General features: G+C 34.7%; 1 protein-coding gene across 1 annotated transcript; it reads left to right on the forward strand.

Annotated features, from left to right (window-relative positions):
- The first annotated feature begins 1,524 nt into the window (after positions 1-1,524).
- LOC126830991 (NADH-ubiquinone oxidoreductase 49 kDa subunit) lies at positions 1,525-27,399 on the forward strand. The gene is made up of 14 exons (XM_050561605.2): positions 1,525-1,645; positions 3,399-3,508; positions 5,853-5,962; positions 8,781-8,861; positions 9,405-9,525; positions 13,332-13,444; positions 15,572-15,646; positions 17,459-17,622; positions 18,507-18,626; positions 20,093-20,222; positions 21,792-21,887; positions 23,945-24,028; positions 25,158-25,215; positions 26,796-27,399. The coding sequence occupies exons 1-14, from the start codon at positions 1,545-1,547 to the stop codon at positions 26,831-26,833; spliced, it is 1,401 nt and encodes a 466-aa protein (XP_050417562.1). The 5' UTR covers positions 1,525-1,544; the 3' UTR covers positions 26,834-27,399.

Here is a 27,399-nt window from a genome sequence, read left to right on the forward strand (position 1 = left end):
TTACTTTATTGGTGGCCAAAGATGGATGCGTCTGTTGAACTTGCCATTCAATCGTGTGTTACTTGTCAAACTCATTATGAAACTGCCACACCACGTACTGCTTCTTTAACGCCAATATCTTACCCAAAAGGACCATGGAACCGTATTTCAATTGACATTGTGGGTCCATTTCAAACTGCTCCTTTACCTTGCCGGTATGCTGTTACCTCCTTGATTGATCATTATTCAAAATGGCCCGAAATAAGTTTTATGTCCACAATACAATATTACAACTGCTCACATAATTGAATTTTTAGATACCATTTTTGCTCGAGAGGGTTTCCCCAATAACTTGTTATGTGACAATGACGTACAATTTGTCTCTCGAGAGTTTGATGGGGATATTTATTTTCAAACGAGAGAGAGAGAGAGAGGGTGGGGGAGCCCCAATTCTCTTCTTCTTTCCCATATCTGTTCATCTACTTAATATGTGAATATATTTTTCTGTCATCCCCTGAGTTCGATCATACTATATAAATTGTTTTAGGACCATTTAATAACTTTTCGATTGTGGTTAAGGTGCCTTCGGTGGTCGTCAGAAACCAATAAAAGACGCACTAGACACCCACTTAAAGTAGCTAAGTCTCTAACACAATGTCATCCAAAGTCTTCGTCATTGCAACCACGAATTATTTGTCAATTTACATCAATATTGATGTTGTTATCTTACCGGGAAAAGATGGGCTTCTGACATTCAATATTTAAGACAAAGTAAACATTTTACTATTGGTACACGAATCGTGTATCATTATGCGTTTCAGCGCCATTTGTAACAAGAGACACATAGAACGAGGCTAGACATATTCCACATGTCATGTCAAACGGGACGCCATATTCTTATGATTGAGACTTCTGGCGTATTTTGCCGAACATGACTGATTTGGAGTAAAAACGGAAACGAATGAATGTGAATCAGTTTATATACATTCATATTACATTAAAATATATGCATTGCGGACCATTCGTGTCATTTTCTAGGTCCCAAATATTAGCGATTTAGCTCCTTTAAAGATTTGGGCCTCTCAAGTTGACAGAATGCAATATTTGTGTCAATTTCTTGGTCCCAAATATATATTAGCGATTTAGCTCCTTTAAAGATTTTGCGCCTCTCAAGTTGACAGCATGCAATCCAATCCAATTTGAACATCTCTAATAAAGTCTATGTCATGTCATATCTCGTCAAATCGAATATCACTTTATATTAACGGAAGAAGATACCTGACACATATACACACAAACAAAAGCAAACAAAAGCAAAAAGAAGCCCAAAGTATCTTTAGCAACAGAATAATAAAATATACTACTGTTAGTGCATTAATCTGTACACCAATCCCGTAACATACAGATCAAATGTGCACGTCACAATTCCATCCAGTATATTCCAGTTCAATAACTAAATTCCAATAAAACATTTATACAGATCAAAGTCACTGGTGCGAAACATCTTCTTAAGAAAAACAGCCTGATACGAAACGTCTTCCCTATTGCGCATGGGTGAGTGAAACATGGCTGCTCTTGGAAGGTTGTTTGGGAAAGTGGGGCCTAGTGCCTCTGTAATTTTGCAAAGAACATCATTTAGAAATGTTTCTCCAATTTACCAAGCCAGGTATTCAAATTTCTAAATGTAGAATTTAATAAAACTTTTAAAGTGCGCTTTTGCTCTTTGCTAGAGTTATTGTTTTCATGCAGTTAAAGTTGGAGCATTTCATAACTGAAAACGTCCTTGACTTGTCTTGGTTTCATAGCTTGAAGCTAATCACCCTATGTAATGAATATTATTAAAATTTTCAACCGTTTCTCATTATTTGATAAATAAAACTAAAAACCAGGATCTGTCAATCATTCACCAAATCTATGTTGCACTAGTTCTTGTAGGAATAGTTCTGCTCTGAACATTGGTCTCGTTACAGTCAGTAGAGTAGCTACGAGAACGTACATGTAACTAAAAACGCTGAGATATACTATAGGCCTACTGATGTGCTTGTTTTTAACTACGATTGGATGCTTTGACTTCCAAGTGGCAAACTCAATTTCTTTATTAATGCATGTACCATCTTAAAAATAAGTTAATTTTATACTATTAGTACTTATTACACATACACAGTCCAATCTACTGAAACAACATTCATTTATCAGCAAATATTGACAATATAGTAAACTAAGCGTTTTTTTTATCAAAATTAATTTGGACGTTCATAATTACGGCGTATTACTACTGCGCAACTCTGATCAGATTAGTACTTTGATTGGCTATTGCACACGAGGCCCTGCCTTTATGTGTTACAGACGTAAATTTAAAATGTCTGAAAAAGCAATCTACTGTCGCTTTGATTTAAAAAGAGGGGATTTGTACCTGTTTCAGATAGGATTATATGCTTAATTGTAGTTGGGTGTGGCAGAAATATTATAAATAACAATAATCAATCGTTGTTTTGATTTAAAATATTGTCAATTTTGTTTACAAATGCTGGGTGCGAATCGCTCCCGCATCTGCTACGTTGAAATTAATAGCACCATCTCTTATCTCGAAACACCGAAGGTTGAGAGATAAGGTTTGTTATCTATCAGTAGAGATGAGGCTTATCGTCCACTCAACACATATTACAATGTAGGTCATTTCGGTACTAACATATGGTAAAATTCTACCGCGTGCAGTATCAATATATTACTTAATTACTCTCACTCTTGACCATTAAACTATACATAATAAATGCGTGGAAATATTGGTCATGTGTCTGGAAAATGTGACTACTATGGCCGCGTCTTTCTAATGCTTTGTCTGATTGTAATATTCATGATTTTCGATATTAAATAAATTTTACAATGATCAAAACAATGCTCTAAGTTCGACATATATTACGTAATTAATCAAAACTGCCACTTTGCAAAACTGAAAGTTTGACATCGTGCGCTTACGTCTGTCTCGTATTCACAGCAATTTCTGCACAATAAAACATTATTAAATACTATTGTGAATGTTCAGAACAGGATGAATAAATAGGGCTTTTTCTACATGCATTTATGTAGTTAGTTACATGTATGTGTGATTTTAACCAAGGTGGACAAAATTACAGCAAGGTAATTCAGACCACGTGACATCAACATGAAAGATGTCGTCGGCGATTAGAATTTGTTTAGCACATGTACATGTAAAGGGTCGTAAATGAATGGTGTTGAAAATTTCATCCACAAAAGATTCATGCCGTGCTAGATCAGTAACGGCTCTTTTTCGGGCGTGCAAAATGACCGATGGGTCAGATCCAGTTATGGTCATTTTCCGTAGCCCTAGGTCTTGACCAGCATATACAGCCGACGTGGAACCCTTGCATTTAACCCTATTTAATTTTATATTTTTGTAGTCGTAATGGCAGTAAATGGTACCCAGATAAGGAACATTTTGAGATGTGGACTCAACCCGTCATGTATCCATGTGAAGAATCATCATATAGACAATCACCTGCACATAATGGTAGGATATATAATTCTCAAAATTATAACAAGAGTAGTGTTCTGCTTGAGGGCCTGAATTAATTCCTAAACAGATATTTAAATCCTTAAAGATTAACAAAACTGTTGTATTTCTCTGTCAATTTTTTTATCCAAATTGATAATATTTCGCCTGTTAGTGTTTATAATGTTGACTGAATTTCTTTTGTGAATGGTTCTTTTGAGCCGGTGAATTTCTAGTAGGCTATTAGATCTTTGCTATAAGATCTTGTGTGTCATTTGCATCCTTCACAAAAAATATCAAATTTTCCACTGCTTAATCAGCGATAAAATTTTACTTCGATTGAGCATTTACTTGTAACATTTAATTAAGAAATCAAAATATCAACTGTAGATTCAATTGATTTACACAGAGGCCCATCAAAAACATTGTAGCGAAGATTACAGCTGTCTACATAATAAGGCTGTGCAAAAATATCGATATAATCGATAATCGGTAGAAGTTATTTAGCGATACGATAATCGATATTGAAATTCAAATGACTGAACTTGCCGTAGTCTGGCATGCAGACGAATGAACGAATACACAACGTCAACACAACAACTATTTTCCCCCTCTGCTTACAAACTGGCACATTTTAAATATATATTATTGCAAAAAAACTAAACTTTAAGATTAAATACATTAGGCTGACCTTAAAAATATCTTTGTTTCACCAAACCCGACCCACAATCGAGGAGAAGGGTCGGTAGGTCGGTTTTTTTTTTCAGATTTTTTTTTTAAGAGCTAATTTGACAGCTTGATAATTTTCTGGGTGCAAACATTTGTCTTCTTTTATTGGCAAACAAATCAATGACATCGGGATTTTTCTTGATGCACGACTCGCACACAAATTGCCACAAACTCACGTTTGAAACTCCCTCAACACGTTTTTAACGATCGTGCGGGTTGTGCCTTCATTTTTCTCGAAAACGGATATTGAAAATATCGTCGTCATGTTTAAAACAACGCCCCACAGACATAGAGGCAGAATCATTTCGTGGGAATGGACGTGCTTTCGTCTGCAACCATTTTGTTGAGAAGCGACACCTATGACGCTTTCGTCTTGATCAACCAGTTTCAATAATGAATCAAACCACAGCCATAGTAAAGGGAAATAACTCTCGTGATATATTTCAGGTTGACACACAAAATAAAATAAAAAGATCGCGGAAAAGTGCAATAAAATAATTTAAGTCGGGGGTGGTTTTAGTTAGTCTGTCGCGTTAGTCGAAACAAAGATATTTTTAAGGTCAGCCTTATTTTAATATTTTCGTTGTTTTTGTTGTTATTACTAGTTGAAACTAAAATAGGTCACGCACTTTGTGAACAATGACAATCGCATGTGATATAGTAAAATTAGAATTATCTCCCTTCTTTGCTCTTGATTGATTTGTAGAGAAATCGTCTGCTTTCACGATAAAACTAATTGTATTATTAATGATCAACTCAGCTTTTATTACTAAATCATGTCAGATACAGCCCATACAAAACACGTTTTTGACTTCCCGGGAAAATATCTATATCTCTCGTAATTTCTTGGAAGAATTCTACTTTGGTTTTCGTCAAAATTAACCAATCATAAAAATTCTACTTTGAAAGCCGGTAATTATTTTTTTTATTGTCCAATCAATAGACGCCTTCTATTATATTTTATTCTATTATTAGTAGGACTGTGTGATCGCCAGTAACTTGCAAAGAGAAACCATGTATTGTCTTTGTATTTATTGGAGATATTGGAATAAAAAAAAGATTCAAATGAATCAAGAACAAAACTTAGAATAATACTCAAGTTAATCCTACATTTAGCAACTAATTATTTTACATTAATTAATTTTTTTACGTACATCGGCACAGTATTAGACTAGGATAATAACACTACTGTAACTCGATCAACACAAATAACAGGTTGGTAAAGTTCGGTTTTTCAGGAAGAATGATTGATAATCGATTATTATCGATAATCGCTGACAAATTCTTGCCGATAATCGATATTGAAATTTCATATCGATTCCCAGCCTTACTTCATAATATGTATTATCTCTCCCTCTCTTTCGTATATGTCTATATTGTCTGCAGGGGAAACTGCATGACGACAAATTCTTAATTGGTCAGATCTACATGTATGTAAATACGTAATGGAATTCCATCATTTTTAGACTGATACTGTTATTTCTTTTAGAGATTCAACTCTTACAATCCAATATTTGCAAGGAATTCGTCAATCACTCAAAATGACTTTTAAAAAATATTATTAAGATGTATCGTCAATGCAGTGTATGTATTTTTTTGTATCTTGTATATTTGAATAAACTTGTATTTTTAGAAAATGCTATCGTGACAGAGAAACATATTCAGAATATGGTGTTAAACTTTGGTCCACAACATCCAGCAGCTCATGGTGTACTACGTCTTGTACTTACTCTAGACGGAGAGGTAAACATAATATCATGGGTGGGGGGATATCATCTCATGTCAGGGGTGGGGTTCTCATTTTAAGGACATTGCTATCATATCAGGGTCTAGGCTTTAAGAGTGTATCCGCGAGAAGACCATGCAAAAATCGCAAAAAGTGCTAAGATGGGGGGTCGGAAGTTTTTGATCAAACTTATGGTATGACACCCCCTAGGGGCAAGAGGTAACATGCTGAAGTGGTTACAGGCTGATGTCGCTCTAAAGGACTGTACAGGAATTATTCATTTTATGGGTAAAATTGCGGTTTTCACATGTGTATTTATTACCCTTTTTAAGCACAGACTGCATTCTATGGTGGAATAGCAACCTTCTAATTTTGACCCTGTCTGATAAAGCGGGTGGTCAACTTCTACCCCAGCACTAATTTGGAAAAAAAAATCAGTACATACTAATTTTGTGTGGACTTGTTTTAGGGTACCATATTCACATTGTCCTTATAGTGCAGAAAAAAATACACTGTAACTTTTTCTTTCATGGTCGCAAGTAGACTTTCATTGGATGGTTTTAAAGTGCTAAGCACATAGTATCCATAGGTGTAAAAAAAATGACAGAATGCAACATACTTAAAATATACAGCTTATTGAAAAGTGCTAAAAATAAGCTTTTGTGATACATTTTTTTGCAAATTTAATTAGAGAAATAAATTTTTTGACTTTAATACGTTTTCATCATATCCATAGCCATTATTTGTACCATGTTGTACTCTATATAAGTGTGTATTTGTATTTATTGTATATTTGGTATTGTCGTATTGTCCCTTTAACATAGTTGTTGTATTGTCTCTTTAAGATTTCATTTTCAAACAAGTTACCGAAAATGGCTACAAAATGTTTAATTTCAGAGCATGTTTCCACTATTCATTTTGGGACACATCCACTGATTTCTACAATACAGAAATGTGGAAGCTTAAATATTAACGGCAACGAAGCCTAATTGCGTCGAAGTGGGTGACATTGAACAGTGTAGTATGGTAGCTACAGCTCTCGGGCACCATCAGCTGCACCTTCAGGGCCGGATTTAGAATAAGAGAAGCCCTAGGCAACCCCCCTGAACAGGGCCCACGGTGAGAGATTGGGTCGGGGGAAGTCATGGGGTTGGTGGTTCGAATCTCACTTTTAGGTGAATTTTTCATTTTCGTTGGATTATTTTATTTAAAATAATGTCTATTTGAGAGTAATGGATATGTTTGTTAAGATTGAGCACGTCGAAACTCCAATGGAAGGTCGTGGACAACTGCGGAAGTCAATTCCCGTCGACGCCAGATGAGCCATGAACGATTACAGGCCTTTGAAAGTATTTTTTTTCAAGATATTTTTATAAAACAGATACTAATGTATTTTAGGGCTGGTAGTAAACACCATATGAATGAAAAGGAAAATAAATTGTTAGTTTTTTTTTTATCTACTACGGTTAATTATCTCCAAAATAGGGAAATTACAGATTAATTTCGTGGGTTATTGTTTCCTTTACCTAGTTTTTGTCAAGTCGATTCCGATCATTTTTATTTTTTGTATCAAATGTTGGGAGGTTGCTTGTTCACGTGAGCATCAATTTTTTAAACCCACCCCAGGAAAGAAGTAGCTATAGGGCGTCAAACTTTGGGTGACGAAAAATGGGGAATTTAGACAAGCTTTGATATCCAGTCCGTATACAGATCTCGTTCGCCAGAATCGTCTGAAGTTAATATTGTGGTAACGGCACTGAGTCATCGATAAACTGTGTGAGTTTGGTCTTTCTGCTACGTATAGTAAAGGTGTAAGGACTTGCCAAAGTTGGTATTTGAGAAAAGACAGATTTTGGCAATTTCACCATATGAAAAATGTTTTTTCAATTTTCTCATACAGGAATTGAAAGATTTATCTAATATTGCACATTTATGTGTTTTGGGACTATTCCAACTTATAAACCAAATTTGGTCAAAATCTGTGTGTGATTGAAGCCTTAGCACCTTCTGCATGTTTTTCTTGCGGACACGCTCTTAATCTCATATTAAGGGTTGGGCTCTCATTAAGGACAGAGCTCTCACATCAGGTCCTGGTTTCTCCTATCATAGGCAGGACTCTTCTGAGGTAGGGATCTCAGAGGGGCTCTCATCTCTTATTAGGGGTGAGGTTCTCATCTCGTATCAGGGGTACATAAAGAACTATAAATCTGTGTTTATTATAGTTGAAGGTTAAATTTTGTAATTCTTAATTTTATGGCATGTAAATGGGTAACTTCTTGAATCTCCATTTCATTGCCATTCAGTCAAGACCAATAATTATGACATTAAAGGAGAACCTCCATGGCACATCCATATTGACTTTATTAGGTTTAAATGACAAGTACTTATGTAACATTTGTGTGAATTTGGCTAAGTACATGTAGGCCTTTTTGGTTATTTTTTTTTTTTTAGATAATTTTTGTTCCTCACGCCAGTCCATTTAATTAATGCTGCCACTAAATTGATCTTGATGGAAAAGCCTCAGTTGTCTTTTAATTACTTGGTGGTAAAATAGAAAAGGCAATTCAACTGTGGACCACATCTTCTAATTGTTTGGTCTCGCACAGGTGTATCTGTCTAAGCTATACACTGGTTGTCGAACACATCCACATCGTTTGACTCGGATTAGCTGCTTACTGGTACACTACGTTGTCAATTTACCTTTGGTCTTGGTCCTCCAGCCCCAGATTTCTCTGCTTCAATTACAACAAATATAGGTCTGGATAAAACAACATCAATGAATGATTCACAGTATAAGGTACAAGTAATTAGCTTATCATGTTGTATATTTTACAGACTGTTGTACGAGCTGATCCTCATATTGGTCTGCTACATCGTGCCACGGAGAAACTGATAGAATATAAAACATACCAGCAGGTAATATACATCTTCTTGTCATGTTAATGGTTCACAAGTTATTACTGTTTTTTGAGAGATGATGGATGGTTTAACGCATGCACACTAGATCATAAGGTCTGTCTTTGAGTCAAGTGACATTGTTTTGATTCCCCGCTTGTCTTGCCGCAAGATCTTTGACAGTGTGCTGCAAAATTTTGAAAGGCAAACTAAGGAAATGCGAAAAGCCACTGCATCCCAATTGAGTTTGCACTGGTGTCTACTGGTACATTTATAGCTGTGTTCTTCTTTATTTAGTTTGAGTCATTCTATGTTTCTATGACTAGTCTGTGTCTACGGTTGTATGCCATCAATGGATTTGCCATGTATTTATTTTGCAAAATTCAAATATTTTTCGTATATATTTAGCCAGGTGTGCCGCTATTTTTTCATGTGTTCCAAGGTGTGCCGTTGCCAAAAAAAGGTTGAGAACCACTGCTCTAGTACCTCAAACAGGGCGAGTCACATAAATGTCTTTACTAGTTCTAAGACTTTGACCATTTAGACAATGTATCTATGTTTCAGGCGTTACCATATTTCGATCGTTTAGACTATGTATCTATGATGTGTAATGAACAGTGCTATTCCCTAGCCGTGGAGAAACTACTAAATATTGAAATTCCTCTCCGAGCTAAATACATTAGAAGTAAGTGTTAACTTCCATTGTTCAGATATATAGTTGGGGATGGAAGGGATTGTTCCATTGAGCTCCATCCTGGCTGAGTTGTTTAAACACATGTTAATTTTGGAAAACGAGGAGGGGTACGGCAACACTCCCTTGAATAAGTAGAAAAGCTGGACAGGCTGGTACATCTGCGTAGGATCTGGATCAAAAAATGATGCCGGCGGGGCGGAGTAGTAGAATAGATAAAATTAAAGAATCCCCGCCAAACAGAACCAGCAACAGACTTGTAGATTTAAAAGATCTTTATATCAATCCAACTTTTCGGGTGCAATACCCTTTTTCAAGAATGATTTTTTGTGAATCCTGTGACGCCTTATATACAAACAAAAGAGATGACGTCACAGGATTTTTAAATTTATTAATGTACAATGATTGGTTTGAAAGAAAAGGATCGTTAAAATTAAGGATTGTTAAAAACGAGGATCGTTAAATTTATTTGTATGTACAAAAAGGTTTTTTAAAAATTCAATTAAAGATTGTTAAATAAGTAAAATTATTAATATAATTATAAAAATAAGTAAAGATTTAATATTTTAAAATAACAAAGAATAGGTCGATTATCGCGGATTTAAATAAAATAATTATCATTGATGTCTTCTAGGATGGCTGTGGCTACGGCTGTTTCTTCTTCTTTTTCTTTGCTGTTGTTGTTGGATGGAACTAAGAATGTTTATAGATTGATGATAATTATGGAGCGATTTAAAATGAATAGTAGATAATGTACTCCAGGATGGCTGAGGCGGTGGTTGTTTCATCTTCTTCTGTATTGATAGGATAAGTTGATACGTATAGTCTCGGTCATCCGGAACCTCCTAGTCTTCAAACGTGCAGAGGAGGAATAAAAGACTAGAATACGTAAGGGGTTTGTTACGATCGGACTGAAGGTTGTGTGGTTAGCGGAGTATAGAGTTAAAAGGAGTAATTACGTAGCTTTTGGATCGTGAAATCGGTGATAATGATGAGTGGTGGATCGTATTCAGGTTAAATAGATGGGTTGTTGGTCACCTCTATGAAATATAGTTTCTGTAGTTAGAGGGCCACGGGAGAAGGATATACTAAGTGAAGATAAGGTAGTTGAGGCTTAAAGGCGAGGTTGTACGAAAAACAGTTTATCTAGAATCTAGAGTATAAAATGAATGCTGTAGAATTAGGGTGTCGATTAGGTTTTAAATAGATATTCCTCGATCTGGTACGTATTGGTGATATTTATTCTTCTTCGGGAGGAAAATAGGTTTTCTAAATAAAATCCAAGTGTGTGTTGATTTATCTTCCATTCAATAATTGGCGAGGATTCTAGTTAGTACTTTTCAGAATTCTTGATGTGCGGCTTTCCAGAGTATAAGTTGTTTGGAGGGAAAAGTCGGAGTAAATTTATTCTGGCTTAATCCAAGTAGGTTTTTCTTTCTTTCCAATAGTTGGATAGGATTCTCGTGAGTGCTTTTCCGAAATCTTGATGTGCGGCTTCCCAAAGTATAAGATATTTGGAGGGAAAAGTGGGAGTCTGTGGAGTTAGTTTATTGTGGCTCAAACCCTTAGGTATGAAGCGATTGGTGATACATTTACTCTCTCCAGGCACGGCGAGCATCTTTTTTAGATCCACTCCTCTAGGAAATTTTTGAGCTTTTTTAGCCGCCTTCCATCTATTTAGTACTGCTAATGGACAACTTCAACAAAAAGAGAAAAACAGCCGATGAGCCAGATATTTTCGTCTCAACCACTAATTTCAACAACAAACGTCTTCCAGAAAACGCTATCCCGTACCTCAAAACTTACCGCAAAATTCGAACGGGTCTATTCAAATGCGAACAACAGATTTAATATTTAGAGAAATGTATCACCAATCGCTTCATACCTAAGGGTTTGAGCAACAATAAACTAACTCCACAGACTCCCACTTTTCCCTCCAAATATCTTATACTTTGGGAAGCCGCACATCAAGATTTCGGAAAAGCACTCACGAGAAGCCTATCCAACTATTGGAAAGAAAGAAAAACATACTTGGATTAAGCCAGAATAAATTTACTCCGACTTTTCCCTCCAAACAACTTATACTCTGGAAAGCCGCACATCAAGAATTCTGAAAAGTACTAACTAGAATCCTCGCCAATTATTGAAAGGAAGATAAATCAACACACACTTGGATTTTATTTAGAAAACATATTTTCCTCCCGAAGAAGAATAAATATCACCAATATGTACCAGATCGAGGAATATCTATTTAAAACCTACATGTAATCGACACCCTAATTCTACAGCATTCATTTTTTTACGCTAGATTCTAGATAAACTGTTTTTCGTACAACCTCGCCTTTAAGCCTCAACTACCTTATCTTCACTTAGTATATCCTTCTCCCGTGGCCCTCTAACTACAGAAACTATATTTCATAGAGGTGACCAACAACCCATCTATTTAACCTGAATATGATCCACCACTCATCATTATCACCGATTTCACGATCCAAAAGCTACGTAATTACTCCTTTTAACTCTATACTCCGCTAACCACACAACCTTCAGTCCGATCGTAGCAAACCCCTTACGTATTCTAGTCTTTTATTCCTCCTCTGCACGTTTGAAGACTAGGAGGTTCCGGATGACCGAGACTATACGTATCAACTTATCCTATCAATACAGAAGAAGATGAAACAACCACCGCCTCAGCCATCCTGGAGTACATTATCTACTATTCATTTTAAATCACTCCATAATTATCATCAATCTATAAACATTCTTAGTTCCATCCAACAACAACAGCAAAGAAAAAGAAGAAGAAACAGCCGTAGCCACAGCCATCCTAGAAGACATCAATGATAATTATTTTATTTAAATCCGCGATAATCGACCTATTCTTTGTTATTTTAAAATATTAAATCTTTACTTATTTTTATAATTATATTGATAATTTTACTTATTTAACAATCTTTAATTTAATTTTTAAAAATCCTTTTTGTACATACAAATAAATTTAACGATCCTCATTTTTAACAATCCTTAATTTTAACGATCCTTTTCTTTCAAACCAATCATTGTACATTAATAAATTTTAAAATCCTGTGACGTCATCTCTTTTGTTTGTATATAAGGCGTCACAGGATTCACAAAAAATCATTCTTGAAAAAGGGTATTGCACCCGAAACGTTGGATTGATATAAAGATCTTTTAAATCTACAAGTCTGTTGCTGGTTCTGTTTGGCGGGGATTCTTTAATTTTACACATGTTAATTTTGTAGATCATGTGGTCTGTGAACGAGTCGAGTGTCGTGGTGTCAATCCCATGCTTGTACATTACTGATGTGTTCCTCCCACTTCTAATGATCCCTACAATCTGCATAAATCCAGTAAAATATATTGCGCATATTAAAAGTAATCTTTGCTCACAGAAAGTGACATGTGCTGGTCTTGATGTACAAAACTCCAATCAAACAAAAATGTGCAAAAATAATCTAGATTTGATAGTCAGAGACAACTTTGATTTTAACTGAAGTGACTTTGTTCAACTATAGTCAGCATTATGAAGTCTCATATTTGAATTCTGACTTCAACTATAACTCACAGTATTCACTAATTTATCTGATCAGATGTCTCAGAGACCCGCTTCACCAAAGCTTAAACCTAAACATTTTAAGGATATTGATTGAAAGTTAGAAATATTGTCGCAATTGTAGCCCTTAGTCATTAGGGAGGCAGCATTCTTAATTGTTAGTCCGAAAATGACCTAGTTTATGTTGCGTAAAGTTGTTTTAGCAATATTGTTGTGTTATTTACAGCTTTATTTGGTGAGATTACTCGACTATTAAATCACATTATGTCTATTGGTACCCACGCCCTGGATGTTGGAGCCATGACACCTTTCTTCTGGTTATTTGAAGAAAGAGAAAAGGTAAGATATATCATTTTGATCAATACCGTATACTGAACACAGTTCTGTTGACATACTAAACTTATGCTGTCTGTAGGTGGTGGATGCTGAGCACGTGCGAGCTGTATCATATGGTCTATCATTGAGTCAACTGGCGTGGTTTCGATTTCCCAGTTGTACTTGACAAGGAGTAGGGTCGCCTGTCCAACCTCGTGGGTTTTCGCCTTGTCGTCCGGTTTCCTCCCACTGCTAAAGATCACACGTGCAAACGAATTATTGAAATAAAATTAAACCATATCTTAGTTCCCACATGACCTAGTTTGTGTCGAGTAGAAGTTAAACCCCATTTCTATACGCTGTCTGTCTACAATTTGTACCACTTGAGAACAGACACTAAGTTAGTTCACCGACATTTAATTTCTATATGCTGAGACTTTTAAGAAGTATTTATTCTGCTTCAATTCAATTAAAATCAACAGTTTTATTTAGTTTTTCTGTATATGACAGATGTGAAACAGAGTAAAACCACATTACAAAATAGTATAACAGTACTACAGGGCTTGCCACGAGACACGAGTAATTACTCGCGCGCACGCTACGCTCGCGTAAAACCAAATTTACGTGAGTGATTAAGTACTCGCGCAAATATAAAAAATAATTTAATCAGAAATAATTGAATATCGTAATATAAAAAGCTGTAAACAATTTGTATGCCTTCATATTGATGCACTATTGCGCACGCGGCGTGTCTTTCCAGTTCCAACTGTTGTTACTAAAAATACTTTGAGATGCGTACTGCCAGGCGGTTTTTAAGCGGATGTCCTTTGCTGTGTCTGGATAATCAAACATTGAGCGGATGTTGTCGTTTCTATTAATAGCAATTCTTTCGATCCCGCATCTTTTCTACAAATTGATGGGATTGAAATTGTTTTGCCTGTTCTTTTACCTTTCTAAGCTTTACCCGAATCCCCTCAGCACGCCAACGATGGCAAAGGGAAACCCAGTTTCCCTTGCAACGTTATTGTCATGGGAAGACGATTTACAGATAATATTACTGCCAAGGAAATAAAAGAGTATGCATTGCCTTTGTGTGTGAAATAGCTTTATTCAACGTCCGCTTCCACCGAAGTGACAAGAGCATTGACATTAGGCACATGAAATTTAAATGGCTACTCACGCACATCATTCTGCGTGAGTAAATACATGTACTCGCCTCACTCGCGCCAGTCTATATTTGCGTGAGTAGTCATCTACTCGCCTCCAATTTGCTCGTGGCAAGCCCTGGTACTAACTTTTTGATATTGATTAATTGATAGCACAAAAAATCTGTAACGTGAAAATTTATAACTATGAGTATTTGTAACTGTATGAAAATTATATGGTTAAACTATGAATTGTACAAGAGTGTAATGGTTGTTAAAGGGACAATAACACTCTTGCTGGCTTGAAAGCTCGAGAAAATAAATAATATCTCTATCTAAGTACTAGATGTTTAAGTGTTCTACCTGTTGTGTAAATTATCCATTACATCCTTTTTTACTTGTCCAGAGGGTTCGAAAATATTTTTAAATCGAAGTTTCATTTGAAAAGGTTTACGTTAGACGTTTCAAACCATTATGTTGAATTTTTCAAAATTCTTAAATAAGGTGTGTTAAGATGAAATTTGTATCATCAATTAATTGAAATATTCTAAAATAGTACAATTTGTTGACCAGAATAAAGATTGGGACATATTATTCAGTTACAACAAGAGTGGTATTGAGCCTTTAACTATATGAAAGTGTAATGACACTTTACTGTGCAAGAATGTAATGCCAGTATGCCAGTGTTATGACAGTTTACTGCACAAGAAGTTAGAGACTGTTAACTATACAAAAGTGTAACTAATGTTTGCTATACATGACAGTAATGTTTGTTTACTTTACAAGAGTGTAATGTTTGTTTGCTTTATAAGAGAGCAATGTTTGTTTGCTTTATAAGAGAGCAATGTTTGTTTACTTTACAGGAGAGAGTGTAATGTTTGTTTACTTTACAAGAGAGAGTGTAATGTTTGTTTACTTTACAAGAGAGAGTGTAATGTTTGTTTACTTTAGAAGACCGTAATGTTTGTTTACTGTATAAGAGTGTAATGTTTATTTGAAATTGTAGATGATGGAGTTCTATGAGAGAGTATCAGGAGCTAGAATGCACGCTGCTTACGTCAGACCAGGTGGTGTTTATCAGGTATACTTTGTGTTGTTTTTTTTTAATCAAAGAAAGTTGAATAAAGGAAAATTCAGTGCTGTTTATCAAATATAGGCATAAGTTATCTCCCCTTAGACCATAAATCTCACTACATCAGTTAACATTTTTCTGTCCCTTGGAAAATCTAAAGACAGTCTTTAACGTAGAGAAAACTTGATTAAAAAATGTTCTTATTGTTTAAATTATTTTTAACCTGTTGTACAATGAACACAATACCCTGATAGGACAGTTCATAAAGCATTTCTGTCCATTAGCCAGGTTGTTGTAGAAAAGTAGGATTGTTACACCTCCATTCAGGGATGTCATTAGAAGCCGGCAACTGGCAAATTTCGCCGTTTAAATTAGGCCAATTTCCGGCTACTTTTCAGCTAAAAAAATATCAGTAATTTAATTTTAATAAAATAATTTTGCGTAATATTAATTCCTAAACTAATTCCTAAGCGCCAAGTTTTGCATATCTACCTAGTATCGACACTTCGACAGTACGTCGATTGGCCCAGCTGCACGGCTACTTCACTAAATGTGTAATTTCTTTCATTCTTAATGTCAACAGTCTAATTTTAATTGTATACATTGTTTTATCTGTAACCATTTCCCTTCGTAGGAATCGACCACATGTTCCCAACTGGCACCCAATATTTTAATCCTTTTCGATTCACTGGACAACAAAATATTACTTAGGCTCTTATCATAGGAAAGATGTATCCATCCGATGCACGCACTGTTATCATACAATACACGCCAGTTTAATTTTTCTCTGTTTAACAAACTACTTCACGGCTAAAATGGCATTTCCCGCGAGCTCGCATTGCTTTCTAAATGCCTAACTAGGATGTTTCATCTTGGCGGGAAAAAGGGTGTCACGTGGGCAAATAACAATAACATGGCGAGCATGGCTGCATTGAGGCTGGCGTCGATGCTTCCCCGATGGAATTCTAAAATACTGTTTTATAAAGAAGACAAACGATGTTTCGACATCACTAACTATTCTCAACACGGACGTATTGCCTTCATGTTCTGTCGTCTAAACGAAGACATGTAATTTTGGAGAAATGTTTTGGCATGAATATGAAGCAGGTACAGGTCGGCCCGCTTTCTTTTTATAGTATTACGAAAAAACGTAATTTTGTAGGAATATTACAGGCACAAATTTGAATACCGTACGGGAATTAAATTTGAAAAATAGCGAGGTGCACCTATTTTTATTACGTACGATATTTTGTTGACAAGTGATTTTTTATTGTAGTCAGAATCCGTCTGCTTAAATAACGACAAAAGTTATATGCCCCTTTATTTTCGGTAAATGTGTCCGACAAGAACAATTTTGAAATAGCAACACTAGTTAATAGTCTTTAGTGTAATAACCTGGCCTTTTCTACATTGCTGTACATACTTGTTTTGGTTTAATTTTGGATATAACATTGGTCATCATGAATTCACATATTAATATTATTAACAAATAATAGGATATAAAAACAAGCAAAAGTTTATTTATTAAAATCATCTCCCTAGCATATAGGTATTTAACAATCTACAATAGAAATGTTCAGCATGCACCACAAGTTTTATTTTAGGCCTAATTTCTGAAAGAAAAAAAAACATCTTTCATGCTTCCGGCGCCATAACACAATCGCAACCCTTCGGTTTGCTCGCAGATTTGGGCATGCGGCCCTCAACAACATTTGCTGCCCCCTACTTTAGCAACATTTCCTGTTACTTGATATGTTAGTGACATCCCTGCCTCCATTTCATTGTATTTATATACCTTGTATTATTGTATTGTATAATCAGGATTTACCACTGGGTTTAATGGATGATATATATGAGTTTATCACCAAATTTGGTCAGAGAATAGATGAAACTGATGCTGTGTTAACGGAGAATAGAATCTGGAAAGCAAGAACCATCGACATCGGCGTCATTTCAGCTGAAGATGCTCTCAACTATGGTTTTAGGTACGAGTTGTCTCCCCCTAGACCACAAATTTCACTTCATCTGTCAATGAATTAACCTTTTTTTTATCCCATGAATAGTTTTAAGACAGCCTTCAAAAGAAGGAAAACTTGACTTAAAGATTTCATTATGTGTTAATTTTTTTTAACTTGAGCAATGTTTGATTTAATTTTGACAATACTGGTACCAGTTGATGTTTAAGACAATGTGATTGAGGTGGAACATACAAACATGTTTTTCTTTGTGGCTTTGGAATTACAATGTAAATATTCCTGGACACAATCTAAACCATGGATGCTACTTCGTCGGCATATTCTGGACATTCCAAACACGATTTTCCAAACATACGACCAGGAATATGCCCAATCATACGACCAGGAATATGCCCAATCATACAAAAAGATTGGGCATAATATTTTGACTGTACTGAGTGTATAAGTACTATAGGTTGTATTCCAAATGTAATACTGACATAATTCTGCTATACAAAGAATGCAATTCATTGGAACACAATTACTTTTTAGTTTATTTCTGACCTTTATATCTAATATTTGATAAAGAGCTGGTCGTTATTGCTATAATACACGTAGTTGAAAGATATATAATTAAAAAATGACAGTCAAAATACTTTATTCTGAGCGAAGTTATGACTGTTTGAAGATGTAGCATAGCTCATTTATTATCGTAAAATCTTTAAATAACAGGGGTGACAGTTGATTATAATCTTTTCGTGTGAATAAATGTCTAAATAATAATTTATATAACATTAAAGCTAGAAAAAAGATCTAGCTCTAGATTTAGCTCTTACATAATGCATCTTGAAATAAGATATTTTAATATAAAATATTGGTGGGTGTAGAATCAATATATTTCTTTATTTTTTTAGTGGTGTTATGTTGCGTGGTTCTGGTATAAAATGGGATCTACGTAAAACCCAACCCTATGATGCGTACCATCTGGTAGATTTTGATGTTCCTATTGGTACAAATGGTGATTGTTACGACAGGTTTGTTATTAGTGTATCAAACAGACATTTTGTAATGAATATTTGTTTTGTTGTGTGACTTGTATAGAGCAGGTCAAGAGGGAGAGGGATTTTACATAGGTAGGGTGACCCGTGCACTCTACAGAAAGTTGGTCTCGACACGGCTAGATGTGCACGTTTCAGTTGCGTGTGTCGAATTGATTTCTGACTACCCCGCATTCGCTTTGAGGCGATAAATAGCCATGGCACGTGCAATTCTCTACAAATATATCAACTATTACAGCCGTAAAAAATCTATTGTTGACGATTTTGAATAGCAGTAAATTTCATTTTACTTTTACAAGTTTCTTAAACAATTGTTGAGTTGTCTAAAGTGCTTATTTCTAAATTCAATTTCTTGTTCTAGCTTTCTGTTATGTTTCGTAAAAAAGTAGTCTTGATTATCCCGACCTGTCAATCAGACGTAGAATGGTCGATAGACTGGTTAAGCGAGACTAATTTCAAAACAAGGGCACGTAACCTATCTTTTACTCAAAAGTGTCTGGATGTTATGGACGACACTTGGAACCAGTTTTCAGTCTATTATTTATACATGATTAATGGTCATAGCTTATTAAGTACAACATGATCGTTTATTTAGTGACTATAATTGTGTTAAACTGATTTGAGGCTTGGCATATATATAAATATTGTGGCGTAATTGTCGAGATATTTGGAGATATTTATTTATGGTGGGTCACCCTAACATAGGCTAAACCCATTTAGATATCCTTAATAAAAATGTTATGTTAAAAAAAGGGGCACTGCTTTAATAATAAGTGCTGTAGGACCGCACTACATGCCAAATAACACCGATAAGAAAAACTAAACCGACATTGCAAAAAATAAACAAATACCGATTTAAGTGTGTTTGTGCCAAAGTCAGCAAAAGCTTTCTCAAATGCCTACAAACATTTTTGGGGAACACATTATTATTTGGTGTCTTTTATATACTGTGAAGACCATTTCGAATTATCAAAAATAACACTTTCTCAAAAAAAAATAATTCTATGAAATCGTCATGTTTCCCATTATCCCATTATTTTTGGTTTGTTTAGAAAATTTGTTATCTTCATTGAATTAATATTATTAAATATTTCCAGTAAGACATAAAAATTCAATTAGTTTAACTGACATTGGTTCACAAATACAAAAATATATTCTTGAAGAAAATGAAAAACTATGAGGAAATCAATTAGTTTGTGGGTATTTCTTTTGAAGATTTAAAAATAATTTTGAAAATCGATAAATAATTTTGAAAATCGATAAATAATTTTGAAGATTTAGAAATCATTTTGAAGATTTAGAAATCATTTTGAAGATTTAGAAATCATTTTGAAGATTTAGAAATCCTTTTGAAGATTGAGAAATCTTTTGAAGATTAAGAAATCATTAAGAAATCCTTTTGAGTACAGATTTCATGTTATTATTATTATTATATTTTGTAGATATTTGATCCGAATGGAAGAAATGCGACAGAGTTTAAGAATTATACATCAATGTTTAAATGATATGCCTGAAGGTGAAATTAAAGTTGATGATAATAAAATAGTTCCTCCTAAACGAGCGGAAATGAAGGTAGTTATATCATGTTTATTTACACTCTAAAATTGACTGGAACACTCAGTAATAAAATTACTAATATTTCGAGGATAGTATTGCTTTTGTTACGGGCTTGATAATATTTCCCATTGCCTTCACTTAAACATACATTATGCAAGAGCTAAATCTGCCTATTGCTGGTCTTTCTTTATGCCTGAAATGTTATATAAATTATTAATTAGACATTAATTAACTTATCTAGACCATAATCAACTCTCGATGCCATGGTATAGTCTAGATTTTCAATAGATTTAGATTCGTTTTGCGGTTGATGTGGTTACCCTAAGAATGGATATTCGAGACTTTGTTTATTATTTTAACAATGGTAGCAATGACAAACAAGGCTGCACTGTTCTTCTAACGATGATAACAAGGCTCTGAGTGAAGAAATTTGACTGAAATATTCAACAAATTACTTTTTTTATTATCTATTGCGAGAACTGTCAGCTCTCTATCTAATCTTGAATAATGTGCGTTTAAAAAATCAGGTTATTGCTTCATCAGATGAAACATGTATGTAGATATTCATGCTTCTAAGATGCTAACATTTAAAATGGTCTAGATGAGTAAAGCACTGCTAGGAATATATTTCAATATCAGGGCAGTGTTAATTAGCTCGGTTGATGCAGAAACATAAGACACTAAACCCCATTTTATTTCTACCATTACCATGTCTATATATTGGGCAGAAAATTGGTTATTGTGAAATTGGTGTTTTGTTTTATGTAAATTAAAATTAATCTATCCTGTACAGTGGTTCATAGACTATAAAAGATGTTTATTCAACATTTGAATTTTGAAAGCCTTCTGAGTTAACTGTTGAAATTATAAGGTTATGAAAATAGCACGAGTTATCTCCTCCTTGACCATAAATCCCACTTGATCTGTTTTAGAATTAAATATTTTATTTGGTTTTATATCCTACAATTATTATAATTTAATCCTAATAATTTCATTTATTATCATTTAATCATCTAATAATTTCATTTTTGATGTCGATAATAAAGCCAATCTTTACGCAAGAAAGTCTTGTTTAGTCAAAATAAGTTTTATTACCTATGGGCAAAAAATTAGTAGTTGATTTTAACTCGTATGATTTATTCATTTATTTCTTATGATCAGTTAAATATGGATATTAGCTTTATCGGTGGTTATTATCATTACTAGATTAAAAATATTTATATTAAAGTTGCATATTGTCATTTGAGGAATTGAAGAAATCCCTTGTAAATCACAATATTGTTAAAGATGAATCTCAAAAAGAAATATCAGTCTAAAAATAGTTCTATTCAGCTCAGTATTTACAAAGATAAATTGAAAACTAGTCAACAGACAGCGTTCCATGCAAATGACATTATGATCTAGTCAACACAAGTCAACCTACGATTTTCACTGAAATCTTTTCGGCCTCTTCTTTAATCCGAAAACCCACAGAGACTTTGAATCAAACCTAATTTCAAATTTTCCCTAATTTGGTCATGTATTTCTCTCTAGTTTACAGAATAATTGAATTGTTTTAATATCAGATGTTTTTGTTTTTATCAGGAATCTATGGAAGCTTTAATTCACCATTTTAAACTTTATACAGAAGGTTATCACGTACCCCCAGGATCTACATATACAGCTGTAGAGGCTCCTAAGGTAATGAATTAATACTCTTTACTCTAATATATCTGTTAATCATGGGGGGGGGGGGGGGACACACTGGGTGGTCTAGTGGTTTAATGCGTGCATGTGAAATCACAAGGTCTGTCATTGAGTCAAGTGGTGTGGTTTTGATTCCCTGCTTGTACGCAACAAGGAATTTGGGTCGACTGTCCGACCTCAAGAGGTTTTCTGCAGGTCCTCCGTTTACCTCCCTACGTGTAAGTGAATTATTGTAATAAAATTGAACCATATGTTAGTCCTGAAATAACCTAGTTTGTGTCGAGTGGGCATTAAATGCCATTTCTCTGTCTCTCTCTCTGTGTTGATCAGGAATTATTTACTCTGAACTTATTAACGATGCCGTTATACATGAAGCAATTACTGTAGTCATTTAAGGCATGCAGTAATTAGGCGGTTAAAATTATATTAGAAATCAATCAAGATGTACAGGGACATTGTTGAATACTTATGTACATTGTGAAAATGTAAATACATTTAAAACATTTCTATATCACGAACAATTCATATATTTGAACATGGTGTATTCGTGTAGTTCTAATACTGATGCTGGAACCGGAGAAATTAAACACTTGTAAATTGGACACTCATTATCAAAATTGAATGGTCATTTTTAAACTGGACACAAGTACAAATTAGATGATTTTTGGTGATTTTGAATTATTTATGCGAATTTTTTTAAACAAAGATTTAATATTGATTGAATGTTAAAATAATGAATGCTAAATACGCAAGATTAAACATGCATTATGCAAGAGCAAAATCTGCTTATTACAAGTCTTTCTTTAGGCCTGAAATGTTATCTAAATTAGCAATTAGACATTAATTAACTTATCCAGACCATAATAACTCGATGTCAAGGCTAGCCTTCGATGTTGGCTGTATTAGATTCCTATATGCCGCTAATGGCCGTTGATAATTAAATCAGAAAAAGTGGATAATCGAGACTATGCTGTTTATATTAATGATTTTAGTAATGATGACCGAGACTATGCAAAAATTTCACCCGCTTCTTTCTCGGCTCATAGTGGATCAATTTGACTGAAATTTTCAGCAAATTACCTTTACACTATCTAGTTTTTAACTATTATAGCGAGAACTGTCATCTCTTTATCTTATCTCCCATAATGTATCTTTAAATGATACTTGGGTTACAGTGTGAGCTCATGGTTAGAATATCATGAATTTGATAGTAGAGAAAAACCATTGGTGTTTGTCAATCTCAAATCCCAAATGTTAGTTTTCTGATGACCTCAGACATAATTTTTTTCCTGCTTTAAAGCAGAATTCTGCTTTTTGTCTGGTCCGATTTTGATTTTTTGTGATCGGTTCCGATTTTTGATAAAACTCTTGTTCCGTTATTGTTCCACTTTAATTCCAGCTCCTTGTTTCAAAAGCGTAATGAAAAGCTAGAGCTAATAAAATCAAAAATTGTTTATCTTTACTTGACGAATTTGTAACTCTTTCACCCCAAATACTATCCATTACATTAAAATCTGCTAACCGGATTTCCTTAATGTAAACAATAACAGTATCGTAGATTCACTCGAGATTGAACGAGATTGCCATGTCACTGTGTCTGTAAGGGAGCTGCTGTGGCTAAGTGAGTAAGATGCTGGCTCGCTACCCTGGAGGTCGCAGGTTTGATCCCGGTGTTGGTCGAGAAAGTTTATCAGGATTTTCCACCCCTGTTTCCCTTTGTCAGTGGTGCAGGGTGGAGGGTCTGACAAGGACAACTGTCAAGTCCTTAGGATAGGATGGAAAACCGAGGTCCCGTGTACACGTAGGGCGTAGCATCGCTGTCCGAGCAAAATTTCCCTCATAGCACGCTGTATGGTGTATGCCCATCTTCATTAGCCCAGTCGGAGCAGAACAGTTGGACATTAAACCCCATTTCATTTCATTAAATCACCATTTAATTTTGATTTGTATATGATATGTTTAATCCACATTTGACAGGGAAAAAATGCCATGTAACTAATTTGTCAATTGTAGGGAGAGTTTGGTGTATATTTATGTTTTGTATATTTTAGGGAGAGTTCGGTGTATATTTAGTATCAGATGGTACAAACAAACCATACAGATGTAAAATAAAGGCTCCAGGATTCGCTCATCTGGTAAATAACTACTTAATTATATTAACCCTTTGACCAACGAGTCCTAGAATGTTTCACAGCCTATACCCAGGGTTTCTTTGACTGGTGTTTCCTAGATGTCCAAAGTGAGGAAAGGTGTTTGGGTGGCCGATTGATTTAACACGGATGCGTTGCATCATAAAGTCTGTCATTGACAATGTTTCGATTCCCTGCTTGTACATGACAATGAGTAGGATCGCCTGTCCAACCTCATGGATTTTCCATGGGTCCTCCGGTTTCCTCCCACTGCTGAAGACCCCTATGATCGGTGTTTCCTAGATGTACAAAGTGAGGAAGAGGGATCGCCTGTCCAACCTCATGGATTTTCTCTGGGTCCTCCGGTTTCATCTCATTGCTGATGACCCCTATGCGCATGCAAATTATCGAAATAAAATTTTAGCCACGGTGGCTAAGTGATAAGACACTGGCTCGCTAGCCTGGAGGTCGCGTGTTCGATCCCTGCATTGATCGAGAAAGTTCATTGTGGTTTTCCGATGTGGTTTCCCCATGTCAATGGTGAAGGACGGGGGGCCTGACAAGGACAGCTGTCTAGTCATTCGGATGTGACAAAAAAACAAGGTCTCAAATATATTTTGGCATGCACGTAAAAGATCCCTTGGCAGTTGGAATTTGATATAAGATTAGGCCATAATGCTGCAGCCTGGACAAAATTTCCCTCATTGCACACTGTATGGTGGTGTATGCCTGTCTTCATTAGCCCAGTCGGAGCAGAACATATGTTAGTTCCTAACTGACCTGGGCCCTTATTCACGAAAACTTAAACTAAGATACAATTTGCATATATCTAATTTGCATATTGGTCAGCCAATCGAATTGCAGTATTTCTTAAAATTTCGATTGTATCTTAGTTTAAGTTTTCGTGAATAAGGGCCCAGGTTGTTGTCGAGTGACATTAAACCCCATTTCTCCCTCTTCGCAAATGTTGCTTTTTTTATCTCCAATATTTAACCTTTTGGTGCCACTATACTAAGAGTTTTTTTTCTGGACAATGCCTAGATATAAACAAATGAATGCTGATCAGTAAATTAAAGTGTAGTTAATGGCTGTGTTATATTAAATATAAACTAATGTGTTAATATTTTATTTACAGGCTGGGTTAGAGAAATTATCAACAAAACATATGTTAGCTGATGTTGTAGCTATTATTGGTAGGTTTTGTGTATATTTAATACTTATTTATCTATTGAAAAGGAGGGTTGGATGACCGAATGGTTAGCGTGTGTGCACTGTATCATAAGGTCTGTCATTGAGTCAACTGGCGTAGTTTTGATTTCCTGGCTGTACGTGACAATGAGTAGGGTCGCCTGTTCAACCTCGTGAGTTTTTTCCCGGTCCTCTAGTTTCCTCCCACTGCTAAAGACCCAAATGCAGAAGTGAATTGTTGAAATAAGATTGAACCATATGTTAGTCCCAAAATGATTTAGTTTGTGTCAAGTGGAAGTTAAACCCTATCTCTCACTTTTGAAAACAGAAGAAAAAAAAGAAAAAAAAAACCCCAAAAACCAGTATGGTAAGGCTGCATGTTAGTTTTTTGTTACTGACACAATTGGTACTTATTTGATTGAAAGGAAAAAATATCCCCGGAAGTTAATAATTACACAAGTATCTATTATTCAGTAAATCTGATAATAAATGTTGTTCCTGTTAAGAGATCTATTTATCAGGAACATGATGGGTTAATTACACACGATAATTGAGGATGCTGATCAAATAAAATATGAGTACTGGGTGGAAACTTCCATCATTGAACAGGAAGCATTTATAATTTTCATTGATATGAGGATTTAGTAAAATAGAATTGTCTGGTCTGCCAGGAAGATATGAGATCTAGCAAAGGATGTCATCATTTTGTGGTTTTCCAGGTTTATTGAGTATTGACCCACGAAAGGATTTTGTTGTCTTTTGCCCACAGGCACTTGTAAAATAGACAAGCTCTTTTTAAAATATTATAAAACTGAGTTTATGTCTAAATTCTATTACATTCAGTCCAATATAGCCCCAAACCTAAATAGGTGAACAAACAAAATGTTATTGATCCAATACAGTTCTTTGTCATCTTTTAGTCACAGGTAGCACTCTTAAAATGGGCAATTCCTTTAAAAATAATATAAAACTGTTTAAAGTCCACCACATTCAGCTGTACGTGTCCACTAAAGCCCCAAACCCAGATAGACTAACAAACAAAAAACATACACAAATATATATATATATGTATATAAAAATATGTTATTTTCCTGGTTATTGACCCATAACAGTTTTTGTCATTTTTTAGAGGTCCTTTTAACATTGGCGTGCACGTAAAAGATCACTTGGCAGTTGGAATTCAATATAAGAGTAGGCCGTAGCGCCGCTGCCTGGGCAAAATTTCCCTCATAGCACACTGTATGGTGTATGCCCATCTTCATTAGCCTAGTTTAGGAGCAGAACAGTAGGACGTTAAACCCTATTTCATTTCATTTCATTTTTAGTCACACAATTGTAAATTGGACAATCCATTCAAAAAAACCCATGAAACTGGGACTAATTATCTATTATATTCCACTGTACCCCCAAACCCAAATAGATATTTAAAGTTGAAACTGTAGAAAAAAAGGTTAAACATGCTTAAAGAAAGATTGTATAATTCTTTTGCCTTAGTACTTTCTTCGAATATTTTTAACCTTTTTTTCCTGTATAATTGATTCATTTAGATATAAGAACTGATATTATTTGTGTTTTTATTTTCTAGGAACTCTGGATATTGTATTTGGTGAGGTAGATAGATAAACTTGATGTGATAGAAATAAAAATCTGAACTAATAAAACAAGTGGAGTCTGTATCTAATAAAACCTGTTAAATCTACTAAAATTGATCCTAATTAAGGTCTCCTATATAATATATAGATTTTAAAATAGGATCAATTTTAAGTAGAGGATACAGGTCTGATAACAACTCAAGACAATAAGACAGAGACAAGTATGGAATATGGCATTTCGAATAAAAGACCAAATTTATCTGAATACAGTTCATATTTATTTAATTTAAGGAGAAAATTTATTTAGTGTTCGTATTAGTTTGTTTTCGGAATAAAATATCTAATAACTCACAAGAAAATATCTAATATGTTTAGCCATCCATTAAAAGTTGGTAGGCTAGAGATACAGTACCTACCAGTACAATGAAAATGGTTGTATCAAAATAAAGTATATTTTATTTGTTAGCTATCTTAGTAAACTTTGTTTCTATTATATAAGACCTGATGGAACTAACTGGTAAATTGTTGAAATGTAAATAGTTTGTATGATTGAACTGATGTATTTATACACAATAAAACATCATAAAGTGCTAATAA

This window comes from Patella vulgata, chromosome 8, assembly GCF_932274485.2.
Source record: "Patella vulgata chromosome 8, xgPatVulg1.2, whole genome shotgun sequence".
In the NCBI taxonomy this organism is placed as follows: Eukaryota; Metazoa; Mollusca; class Gastropoda; family Patellidae; genus Patella; species Patella vulgata.

Bases quoted from the DNA above. Each gene is read 5' to 3' on its own strand.
- LOC126830991 (XM_050561605.2), top strand. From the start codon at position 1,545: ATGGCTGCTCTTGGAAGGTTGTTTGGGAAAGTGGGGCCTAGTGCCTCT. The intron at 9,526-13,331 runs GTAAGTGTTAAC...TGTTATTTACAG, and splicing joins CCGAGCTAAATACATTAGAA to CTTTATTTGGTGAGATTACT. The intron at 24,029-25,157 runs GTAAATAACTAC...TTTTATTTACAG, and splicing joins CTCCAGGATTCGCTCATCTG to GCTGGGTTAGAGAAATTATC.